Source organism: Bombus bifarius, unplaced genomic scaffold (genome assembly GCF_011952205.1).
Source record: "Bombus bifarius isolate JDL3187 unplaced genomic scaffold, Bbif_JDL3187 scf7180000008163, whole genome shotgun sequence".
In the NCBI taxonomy this organism is placed as follows: domain Eukaryota; kingdom Metazoa; phylum Arthropoda; class Insecta; order Hymenoptera; family Apidae; genus Bombus; species Bombus bifarius.
The window spans coordinates 24188-35746 of NW_022884485.1; the positions used below are offsets into that span (position 1 = coordinate 24188).

At 36.1% G+C, this 11559-nt stretch overlaps 3 protein-coding genes and 2 long non-coding RNA genes across 9 annotated transcripts; 2 read left to right on the plus strand and 3 right to left on the minus strand.

Annotated features, from left to right (window-relative positions):
* The first annotated feature begins 427 nt into the window (after nt 1–427).
* On the plus strand, nt 428–5543 carry LOC117208906. 3 transcript variants are annotated; one of them, XM_033450415.1, is made up of 4 exons: nt 428–555; nt 1521–1836; nt 3266–3552; nt 3698–5543. In XM_033450415.1, the coding sequence occupies exons 2-4, from the start codon at nt 1754–1756 to the stop codon at nt 4288–4290; spliced, it is 963 nt and encodes a 320-aa protein (XP_033306306.1). In that variant the 5' UTR covers nt 428–555; nt 1521–1753; the 3' UTR covers nt 4291–5543. The 3 variants fall into 3 exon arrangements, with proteins under 3 accessions (XP_033306306.1, XP_033306307.1, XP_033306308.1); XM_033450416.1 differs by lacking the exon at nt 428–555 and adding an exon at nt 985–1002; XM_033450417.1 differs by lacking the exons at nt 428–555; nt 1521–1836 and adding an exon at nt 3065–3177.
* Nucleotides 1580–2653, minus strand: LOC117208910. The gene is made up of 2 exons (XR_004487793.1): nt 2457–2653; nt 1580–2024 (listed from the first exon to the last, which is right to left on the minus strand). It is a non-coding gene; the product is annotated as an uncharacterized LOC117208910 (long non-coding RNA).
* A 1803-nt stretch (nt 5544–7346) lies between the features above and the next one.
* LOC117208909 lies at nt 7347–8217 on the minus strand. The gene is made up of 3 exons (XR_004487792.1): nt 8099–8217; nt 7779–7901; nt 7347–7486 (listed from the first exon to the last, which is right to left on the minus strand). It is a non-coding gene; the product is annotated as an uncharacterized LOC117208909 (long non-coding RNA).
* Nucleotides 7376–10100, plus strand: LOC117208907 (pupal cuticle protein C1B-like). Of its 3 annotated transcripts, XR_004487791.1 has the most exons (4): nt 7376–7506; nt 8112–8475; nt 9395–9686; nt 10021–10100. XR_004487791.1 is itself a non-coding variant. In XM_033450418.1 (3 exons), exons 1-3 carry the CDS (start codon nt 7498–7500, stop codon nt 9550–9552), a joined length of 531 nt encoding a protein of 176 aa, XP_033306309.1. In that variant the 5' UTR covers nt 7376–7497; the 3' UTR covers nt 9553–9730. The 3 variants fall into 3 exon arrangements, 2 of the variants coding, with proteins under 2 accessions (XP_033306309.1, XP_033306310.1); XM_033450418.1 differs by lacking the exon at nt 10021–10100 and having other exon boundaries at nt 9395–9730; XM_033450419.1 differs by lacking the exon at nt 10021–10100 and having other exon boundaries at nt 8112–8316; nt 9395–9730.
* A 171-nt stretch (nt 10101–10271) lies between these two features.
* Nucleotides 10272–11458, minus strand: LOC117208922 (pupal cuticle protein C1B-like). Its single transcript, XM_033450444.1, has 2 exons — nt 11153–11458; nt 10272–10782 (listed from the first exon to the last, which is right to left on the minus strand). Exons 1-2 carry the CDS (start codon nt 11162–11164, stop codon nt 10405–10407), a joined length of 390 nt encoding a protein of 129 aa, XP_033306335.1. The 5' UTR covers nt 11165–11458; the 3' UTR covers nt 10272–10404.
* Nucleotides 11459–11559: the final 101 nt, after the last annotated feature.

The window sequence follows — 11559 nt, forward strand, 5'->3', positions numbered from 1 at the left end:
GTTGAGCTCAGCATCTAAGTAAATTTCATTAAAAATCAAATCCTGTTATAGCAGTCAATCTTTTAGAAATACTCAGTTTTAAATATAATTAGTTTTAAACATAAAATATGCAAGTTAATCTTTGTTGTTATGTATTTCTTCATTTAAACATCAAATTAGTTTTGGAATTGTTTGAAGTAACACGAGCAGAGTGCTTCAGCACTCCACGGGCTTCGATCATATATATGCAATAAATTAAATTTGAATATGTAATAAAAAGAATCAATACGATTTTCCGTTAGTGTTTTCAATAACAACGTCAACGTTGTTTCTCTTCATTTTCCTTAGCTCCTTTTGTTAGTCTAGTTATTTTCCATTTGTCCAGGAATGGGAATTTTCCATTAGATAAAGTAGTTGGTACTTCGACACAACAGAGCTTAATATATTATATGATTTTCGGTCACAGCAAATGGTGATTAGCTGTTCGTCGGTCACGATATTCCGAAGCTCTGTAAAAATATTGCCGTTATGGGGTTATTAAATGTGCAAAAACATCTAAAATATCATAAAAATCGAGTAAGTAATCGATCAATATACATATTGCTATTTTGTTGAATGAAGCGTGTCCGTTTATACTCGTACTTCAATTTTGTGAATGATATACTCCAATGAATAAGTATGAGAAACGTAATATAGTAGAGACTATAAAAATAATTATCTTTTTCATATTTATCAAATTATGTAAATTTTTGTCGTTATAAATTTTATTCTTTCTCTTTTTTTATTTCTTGGTATTATTTTGATTACTTTTTTGTGTTTACATTTTTTGCCATTGCTTTCGAAATACCCTGGTTATCTGTCTTAGCAGATAATACAAAACAAAATGATTTGCCTTTTATAAAGAAATACTTTAATGTCGATGTCATTATAGACGTTGTAATTTATAACAAAAATATACTCTTGAGGGGAACGGGGGAGGAAGAAAGAAAGAAAGAGACAGAGACAGAGAAAGAATACAAAAACGTATGTATGTAGAATATACTACTAGTTAATTGCAAAAATAAATACAAGTCCAACAAAAACAAAGATAAAAGAGTATATAAATAGGAAACCATTAGTGAACTGATATTTTTACAAACATACCTTTGGAATAATCAAAGTTATGTTTAGAGGGATCGAATATTATAAATAATGAGTCATTTTATCTCCCTTCTGATTTCTAAAGAATCTGAAAGTATAAAATTGCGTAAAATGCACATACATAAGATAAAGAAATATGTAAAATATACAAAGTATATATAGTGCTTTTTATAATATTTGATACATAAAACAATTTTTTACTAAGATGCTATTGTTTGAATCATGTTCTTAAAAATATGAATTTGCAACAAAATGAGCGGTATAATCATGAAATATAATGTGTTTTTTCTTCTTTCAATGCATTTAAGTAGCATATATCTAGAATGGAAAAATGTTTAATAAAATCAAATTTAATCATGCATAATCAAACGCGCCCATCCATCATTTTATTCATTTTCTAGGTCAGTAAAACAACGTGCAGATCAATCCTTTAGGAGAAGTTGTTTTTTACTTAAAATTGTTAAAAGATTACAACTTTGAACTGTCGGATATCTTTTGAATCCAATGTTTCAAGGTGTGATCTATTAAAAGAAAAAAAGAAAAAAGAAAGATATAGGCAAACTTAAACGGAACCAAATCTTATTTTTTATTGGATTCAATTCGAAAGAAAGGGAAAGTTTGGCAAATTATAAAAATGGGCTCCACGAGACAAGAAGATAGATTACTCGGCGTTGGAATATCTTTGCCACAGTGGATCAAAGGCCGAACTGACGATAGGTTCGTTTCTTTTCGAATCCTTTGTAGAATTGAAGTGTTGTAAGGTTGTTAAACTTCGACTTGTACTGAGTTGCAGGCTTGTGATGCCTTAACGTAGCATTGTTCTTTGCTGAATGTAGAAGAAATTTAAACCAATTGCAATGGTAAGAGGCAATTTTTTAGATTGCTGGCAGGGCATCTCTGTGAATCTGTAAATACTGAATACAAGTAGATTTAGCATTAACCCTCTTAATATGATTATCAAATATATTTGTTATGCGAAAATCGTGCTGCCAAGCCGGCAGTTGGATTTTATCTACTTTCACATAAAACTAAGTCTATGATTTATGATTATAATGGATGTGTATTTTGACGAATCTAATATTTGAAGAACAATGTAGCTATTCTTATAAGAATGCATATATATATTTGACTGTTATCATGTGTCTGTCGGAATGTTCTTTCATCAGAAAACACATGCATTATGACTATAGCCTAGTGTATAAAATAGAAAAACAATATCAATCTTGATTAAAAACAAATTTAGATCTTACAAATATGCTTAGCTCTCAAATGATGTTACAAACAAGAAATTGTTACATTGTAAAAAAATAAGTGCATGCCATAAACAAATTTTTCACTCGGAATAATTATTATTATTTTTTAATTAAAATCGTCTAAATTATTCTGTGCTGTATTTTCAAAGTTAAGTCACTTTTACTAATCGTAATTGACAGAAATGATTCGGTCAGGTGAACTGATTTTTCCTTTTACTAAGTTTTACAGAAGAGTTGATCTCAAAATTAATCACTGAATATATCATAAACATTCACATAGAACAAGAGATTTGCATTGTTTAAGTCTTGGATGTTCAATTCATACATTTAATAAACGATAAGAAATATTTATACATGAAATTTGGCTAATGCGTGATACAACACGAATAAGCAGTTAATCGCATGGGCATTGTGCCCGCTATTCTTAGACTCAAGACACTCCTCGCAATAGTGCGACCTCGTATAGCTTACTGTGTGCGGTGCATAACGTTTGTTATACTCTTTTCTTATTCTCTCTTGTAGATCTATGTCGATTTACATTAAAACATCGGATTAAATAACGATTGTTTGTTCACGCATGTTATGAACAGTATCGAATTCAACAAAATACTTATGTCAGGCATTGAATTATTCGTTGAATTAGTTGACGGGTTAGCATTCTGAGAAACGCATCGCTATAGAACTTAGAAATTTATAGACGAACTGTTGGTAGTAAAGAGAACAATATATCAATGGTAAGAAGATATCTAAAGCTGAAAGAATCTTCTAACAAAAGACCATCAGTCGAAGAGCCTTTATTTATCGAGTAGCATACCCTTGTTTGCTTCATTAACCTTACTTTCTTTCTTTGCAACGTGTAATTACCAACTTCTCGTCTTTTTTCTTTTATGCAGATGTAATTTCGATGACATTACGTTTAGTCCACCATCTCATGACGACAGCTTCTTTTACATACGATATCCGAAGACACAAAATCGATCATCGGTTTCGCAAGAATATCGGCCGATTGACGAAGTTTTTAAGGAACAAAATATTACTTCATCAACAAATAATGTGAAAGTACAGGATACGCAACAACAACAGTTTACCGAGGAGAAGAAAAAATATCAGGAAATTGATTTCAGCAAGCATCCCTTACCTTGTCAACCGTTTATACCATCAACTTTAACAGCGAATAAAGGTAATTTACAATTGACTGTTGCATGCGTTCTTTGTGCAGTTAGTAATTACGAATTTTCTTTTAATTATTACGACTGAAACAACGAATAACAAGTAAAATTTCTTTCTTACTCTTTGTGATTCAATGTTTCTGATTTTGCTCCCAGAGAAAGGAATTAAATCAAGTCCGAAGGTATTACTGGCCGATAATACGAAGATTACAAAATCACAGGGGGTAGATGATGGATTTCACGGCAAGCCAGCACTTTGTGGAAAGTCAATTGTTCTTGTAGCTAACCAGATGATGTCTAACAAACTTCACGAGACTATTTCGGCCGAGCAGGCCGCCAGTCAACCCAGAAGAGGAAGCAAATCTTTACCAGCCACTCCAGTCGCTTCGCCATCAGGCAGTCCAAGCGGTTCGCCTAAGGCTCGTCGTCGTGTTTCTGCGAACCGATACTTTGCAGGAGCATCCCTTCATGATTGCGGGAAATATCAGGGAGGTTGGATCTTGGCAAGTATCTTCGGACAATCTAGGGAACTCGTTACTAGCAAGATCGAAGAAGAGGACGAAGCAAACATCGAAGCCGCAACTGCTCCGCTTAGATCGCTTGCTCGGAAGAAATCCATTTCGTCGCAAAATCTTACATATGTAGGAAGCGATGAGAAATCAGAAAAATCAGCTGCTTACCCAAATGCATTTCGAGCAAAACCATCGCAATTAAGAGAAATGAATTTCTGGTCCCCAACATCGATGTAAACCAATGTAGTAAATTGTTATTTGTTTACATCTTAAGCTTAGTTAATTAATAGCAATTAATTCGGAAAGAAGGATCTTTTTAGAAGGAAAGCACGATAGAAATATATACATATTATTGTCACTTTCTGAGTTTTTTAAAATCAACGAATGAACGCATTGATAAAACGAAAAATAAACAAAGGAGAGCAGCTTTTTGCTCGTTATTTTTCGTGTATTCTTAACAATGTGCTTATTATAGTTAGTACAATTATTTAATAACGTATTTGTGCTTATTCTTTCTTTTTTCTATTTTTTCGGCTTTTAATTAATGTTTATGATGTTAATGATGTTCTTTCCTTAATAGTCTTTCTTTAATAGTGGAACCCTATCATAATGGTGATGACATAGATCAGGAATACAAAAGGAAATACTTGTGTATCGAACACTATGGTTTTCTTATAAAGCTTCGAGGAGCGGGGGGAGGTACTTATATTCCGTGAAAACGAAACAAAAATTATTTTTAGATGATCTATCGCTTGACAAACTTAACTAATAAACAAAGATATCCTATCTTTAATTTTTAGAGAAGAAAGAAAAGTGAAGTAGGGGAAAATGTTATGTCATATGCATACGTTTATTATTATTATTATTTTTTATATTTATAGAATGCAAGTGATCTTGGAAAAAATAAAATTACTTGAACCTTGACCATTGTTCGAAAAGCCTGTGTTAAAAAAAAATAGATAAAATGAAATATGTAAAAATATATACAAATTACAGTGCGCGAAGTCTGTGGATGTTTTGAAAATAATGATTATCGTGCAGTATCTAGTGAATAATTTATCGCTAGTAATATAATATTTTTCGATCGCGATAACATAATTGTTAAGAAACATACTGAAACACTGAAGTGGAGATGCTTTTGTTACGCATTCGAGAACACGAGGTCTATTCGAATATGAAAATTATAATATCAATTAACTCGTTACGATAATGTAAAAAATGGTGGAATTATTAATTAATGATCTCGGCATATTATTCCCGACATTCCTACAGTTTGAGATGGAGAATTGTTAGGTAACTCTATCCATATGTACGATCTATGTAATCGATATGACAAACGGAGACACTATTGGTGTTAATGATATATCACGGGAATCATCTCATATGCTGTTGCAGTACAATCAGCCAACAAATTGTTAGTATGTGTTATTAACAAGAATATGTTCTACTGTATTTTACAGAGAAACATTAAATAAATAAAACCTATTGTATCGATGATGTTTTCACTTCTTCGACGCGATCGAATCTGTTAAAACCAGTATATTCAAAATACTTTCTCTAATTAAATATGCTTTTATGTAGGTATTATTATCCTTATATTTCACGGTATAAGATATAATTTATAACTATTTGTCAGAGTTACAAAACAATACAACGATTTCGTTATTCCTTTTATTAGAAATTGTGACTATCATGTTGAACGCGGGAGATACATATAAATCATTAATGGCTAAAGATTTAGATTAGAAAACGAACAAGTCATTTTGCTACGTCATCTTACCAAATTATAATACACTCCTTCGCCTCCGGCGTGCTTATGAAATCTCGAAGTTCTTGGCCGTGCTTGTTCTGTTACAATTTGCCAATGTCAATTGCGTAACAACTGCAACCGGCAGTGGTCGTCTGATCGCGTTCCCTCTCACTTTGTACTTGTTTATTCATTCCGTCGCGTCGCCTTCTACCCCTTCTACTCTCCACGCCCTCGTTTCCCATTTTTGTTATTTTTGATCTTGCGAAGCTACTTACATTCACGTTTTCGCTGAATTTTTTCCAAATTACTTGGAATCAAATATGACTTTATTAACGGATTCAAGATAAGGTAATTTAATTGAAATAGACAAAATACTCACATCTTTATACATACAGCAGGGTATGTTAGAACGAAATAATTGATTCTTGAATCTCATTCATTGTAGCATCAATTCTTTCTACTATACATTGAAATGCACACAGATGTTACAAAAAGTATTGACACATTATTTCCCAATAAAGTGCCTTTGGCCGGGTTCTTCGTTTCATTTTCATAGTATAAAATTTTTGTAATCATACAAAAGTGCATATGTACTACTAAATAATACGAAATTAAAATTTGAAAAGGGAAACAAATAACTAATTTCCTACTCTATTTCGCAACAAAAAAGAATCTTCGACAAAATTAACGTTTAAGGGCGCGAAAGTAGACGATTCGTCCTTTGAAACGAGCCCAAGTAGAGTATTATACGATTCTTATTGACAAAGTTACAGTGGTTCGAATATCGACAAGTTTTCGATCAAAATTTAAAGATCTTTCAATTTCTTGGCGTAGTGCATACGTATATATTCGAGGATCGTAGCAGGGTTGACTTGGACGTCTTTGAAATTTGGAAAGAACGACGAATGAATAGCATTAAAGTCAGTTTGAATTTTCTAACAGTAATATTGTATATACGATCCTGAATGTAACCTAACCCCAATCAATAGATTGAGACACGAACCGCTAATCATCAACCATAAAGATTACAACAATCTTTTCAATAGTTCGCTATTATCCATGTATATCCTACGCGATAATTGTCAAACGTACGATTCTTTATACAATGGATAAGCTTGTAATTCTATAGTATACCTGGATACCAAGACATATCGGTTGCAATTTGAGATAGACTCACATTGAGTAATTGCGCAGGGTATCTGTCTGTTTTTTACTTTTCAATCGGTGTATATTTACATATCGGTGTTTTGTTATAACACACATTTAACGACACACGCTAACGAAATTATGCGCATTCTCTAACGCGTTTAATTAGTATTTTTCATTCCACCTTCCCCATTTCTTTGTCTCACTGGTAGTTTGGTTATCAATTTCGTTTCGTGCTAGTCGAATAGCAAAAATCTTCTTTAGAAAGATCACAGTGCAATCTGCTACTTGAGTTTTACGATATCAAATTTTCTCTAGCCATATGTATGTGTTGCAATGCCGGTTCGTTGCAAACCTTCTATGCAATACGCTGGTCTTTGGTCGACGGACACTTGATACCAAGTTTTTGGTGAAAAAATATTTCAAGTTAACTATCTGGACAGGATTACAAGAGGTTACGTATAAATAGGCTGACAAATCCACTAGATGCATTCAATTCGTTTGTCGTTTCCAGTCGGTGAAGAAAGCAGCTCCTACCTATCATCATCATGTTTAGAGTAAGTAAAAGACTCATATACGCCGACATACGCGATGGTCCACGAATTAATTGCCACAATTTTCGATCTGGTTCTGATAATTTAGCAAAAAATTTGTCTGACAGAATTTACTGATACAATAAACTTTTCACAAAAGTGCGCTTCAGAAATTCGCTTAAAAAAAAAATTTAAGTAATATCATATATTTTTTAATCTTAAACTACAAGAAGTTTTCTTTATAAGAGATGGAACTGTCGAGACAAACGATATCTGGATATCTTTCAATCTCTTACCATACCAAGCAACGTTTCTAACGTTACGAAGAGTCTGAAAAAGCCCGCCGTTTAACTACGAAACCGAATAAAGAAACGATGTTGGCATGACGGTGCACTGAAACGATTCATCGTCTTTTTACCCTGTATAAGATACTTAACTTCATTGCGCCATTTCGATTCTGGAATCTTCTTACATCTAAACAAAATTTTAAGTAAAGCGACAAATCGCAGAACAAAGTCGTCGAGCAAGAAGGAAAAGCGCAATGAAAATGAAACAGAAAGTGACGCATTGTTAGCTGTAGCGAGAAAGAAGGGAAAAAGAGAAAGGGAAAATTAACCTTTGTTTTTCAGTTCTTGGTGATTTGTGGTTGCTTGCTGGCGGTTGGACAAGCTGGCGTGATCGGCGGTGGTTTGCTCGCAACCGCGCCCGCAGCGGTCGCGGTGCAGCCAGCGGCAGCAGCGGCTCTTCCTCTGTCCACTGCAGCAGCCCTTCCCCTGCCCACAGCCGCCCTCGCTGTACCAACTATCGCAACATCGACCTCTAACGTGATACGGGGTATCGGTAACTTAGGTGCCATATCGGCCTACGCGAAGAGCGTAGATACGCCGTTCAGTAGCGTCAGGAAAGCGGACGTGCGCGTTAACAATCCTGGAATCGTGACGGCGACCGCTGTGCCCGCCCCGGTAGTTGCGGTCGCAAATACCGCTCTTGCAGGTACCTGATTAATGGGTGCCAATTTACAATTAAATTGTAACTCTCTAACATCCACAACTTAGTTGAACTTAACCTATACGTTAGATCGCTACATATATTACATACATCGATGGCGCGTCACTGTACAGCGACGCTACCTTATACGTATCACACACGCGCACCTTTACACGACCTTTTCTAACCGCAATGTACTTAACGATTAGAATATAGTGGAATATCAGACGGCGGTCGACTCGACGATGTCGCGAGGAAATCGGGCGCTTGGCATTCGCTTGCCGGCACGCTTCCTTTATGCCTTAGAATCGATATTTTATTAGTCCGCTTTTCTCGTGTTCATTTTCCTTTTTATCGTTTCAGTTGTTGCCATAATTCCTTTCACATCTTCTTTCTACTGTTTTCTTTTTTCTTCCCCAGTTTCCACTTCCTTTTTTATCTTTCGTTTTCTCTTATTATACATATATCGACTTGAGTAACGAGTTCATTCGTCTCTTACGAAGAACATAGAAGTACGTGCACCTGAATTTTTTACGAAAGATAGTATATTTACGGAGAAATGGGACGAACAAATGATTGCTTGATCGGATACGTAGATTATATAGGAATATAGCAACGTGTCTATGCACTCTTGTAAGAAACAAGCGAATGAACTTTATTTTATTACTCAAGCTGATACGTACTATTAATATACTAAGCATACCACGCTTCGTCGTACGATATAGTGAAGTAATATCGTTCCGCGTGTATTTCGTGCGGTCAATTATTTAACGAATAGGCGTATAAGTAAAAGCTCAAGTTGAAAACCAACAGTGGCATACCATTGTTCGCTAACGAGGCGAACGCTAGTATGCCGATCGCTTGAACGATTCTTTCACTTTTGATTCGATTGTAAAATTACGATTGTTTCGTGCGATGATTTCAGCTCCAGTGGCCACAGCAGCTGTCGCCGCTCCTGCGCTTCTCGCACCTGGACTGACCACCGCAATCGGAGCTGCACCCGCTCTCACCGCTGGTTTAACTCCTCTGGGGCTTAACGGGCTTGGAGCTTTGCAGGGATTAGGAGCCGTCAAGGTTCTTTAAGGTCCACACGCTCGAACCACTACGAAGCGGCGGAGGACTCGACTAAAACCACGACCGATTATGAAACGCGTTCAAACATTCGTGTCGATGGCGAATCGTTTTTACTACCTAAACGATCAACTTTGTCACAGAATGTAATAATCGAATATTCAATAAATCAATCGTAACTCTATACGAAGCTCGGAGAGCAAATTCGTACTCTTGTTCGCTCGTCTCATCGTTCCAATCGAGCGGAGAAGCTCATAACTCACAGGAACGTTTTACGTTGAATTTTATGATTTCTGAAATCGTTTTAGTCAAGACTATCGAGTATTTTACGGCCAAGATGATATCAAAATGATACGATTATATTTAAATTAACTTCTATTCCCTAGAAATACATAGTGCGTTCATACGTATACATATTGTATGAATTCTGAGATGTACCTTTCTCTGTCTCACTCGTTCTTTTTCAATATTCATTTTCAGGCCTAACGTATTCGCGAATCCAAGTCAGACAATAGCGATTACTTCGTGATAGACCTGTGCCAAGTGGTAATCATCTATCTATATAGGTTGTGTGATTGCAATAGATTCTTCGATTTACGTACTATGCGTATTCTCGTTCAATAGAAGATACAGCGAACATCTGGCAAGATATAACAGAATCAACGCTGGCCGAGAATACCTAACAAACATGAAATTAACGGCGAAGGGGGAAGGAAAATATAAGGCGCAACTTGTTACGTTTCAATACATATCGTATTTAATAAATAGAAAGTAAAAGACATTTTTAGTACAAACATAGTGCGATGAAAGTTATTCCAAATGATTGTCAGAGCAACGGTCCAAGAAACTCAGAAGGAGACACGATTACCAAGAGTAAGAGACACCGATGGGGCTGCTGTAGGCCATGTGCGAAACAGCTACCGCTGGAGAATAAGCGACGCCAAGGAGTGGGCTCACGGGTGCTGCCAAGGGTGCTGCCAAAGGTGCGTGGGCTGCGGCGTATGCCACTGGAGCAGTGTGAGCATAGATGGCCGGGTTGGTTACGCGGATGTCGGATCTGCTAGTGCTCGAGAATGGGGTGGCAACTGTCTTCGATTGGGTCGCAATTTGTGCCAGATTTCCCGAGCTGCGAAGGATATTGTCCGATGTGGACGTTAAAGCCGCAGGGGTCAGAGTATATTGTCCAGCTGGTGCCAAGATACCGGCGTTGCTCATGGCAAGAATGCAAGCGAGTACTATGATCTGAAAAAGAAAGGAACAAAATTAGCTCAACGATGCCGTTACCGAAACAACTTCTTTCCCACAGCTATCATCTTCCTTTGTTTCAAGTATATTACACGTGTATTTCAAAAATTTCTGCGACTCCCAAAATTATTCAATCCCGTGTTAGAACAAGATCAGAACAAAGAGGCAGGCAAAAGAGAACTTCAAGACCTGAGAATGCAAAATTACAAAAATAATTAATGAATAGTTTAGTTTGTAAACTTGCAAATGGTTTCCACTCGTTTGAGTCGAGTCATATTTGGAATACACGTGAGATATGTTTCAAGTATAGCGCAGAGCCGTATGATACAATTTCGATGTTCGTAACAAGTTATTCTGCATCGCTTACCTTCGAGAACATTGTGAGTCTGAAAGAGAACCTTGGTCGATTCGCTAACAATGTACGAAAGCAAGTGCGTGCTGATCCTTTGGTATCCGAAATCTTATATAGTCCGGTTCGGGTAGGTGAATGAGATACGCGAAATCAGGTGGGGTACAAGGGCGTGTTTCGAACGAGCACCGAAAATGACTTTCGCCATAGGAACATGCGTAATCGTTTGTATACTTTTCTCTGCCACGCCCGAATCTCCTTTTTCTCTTTTTCACTCTTTCAATAATATATCGTTAACTTATCCCCCTCCGACCTTGGACTAAAAATCCAAAACCTTCGACTGGTTGTCGTCAGAGAAAAAAATGACCGCGATCCATTTATTCTATCATTTTATCCTCTTGCCAAACCTCTGCTTGAAATCTGAA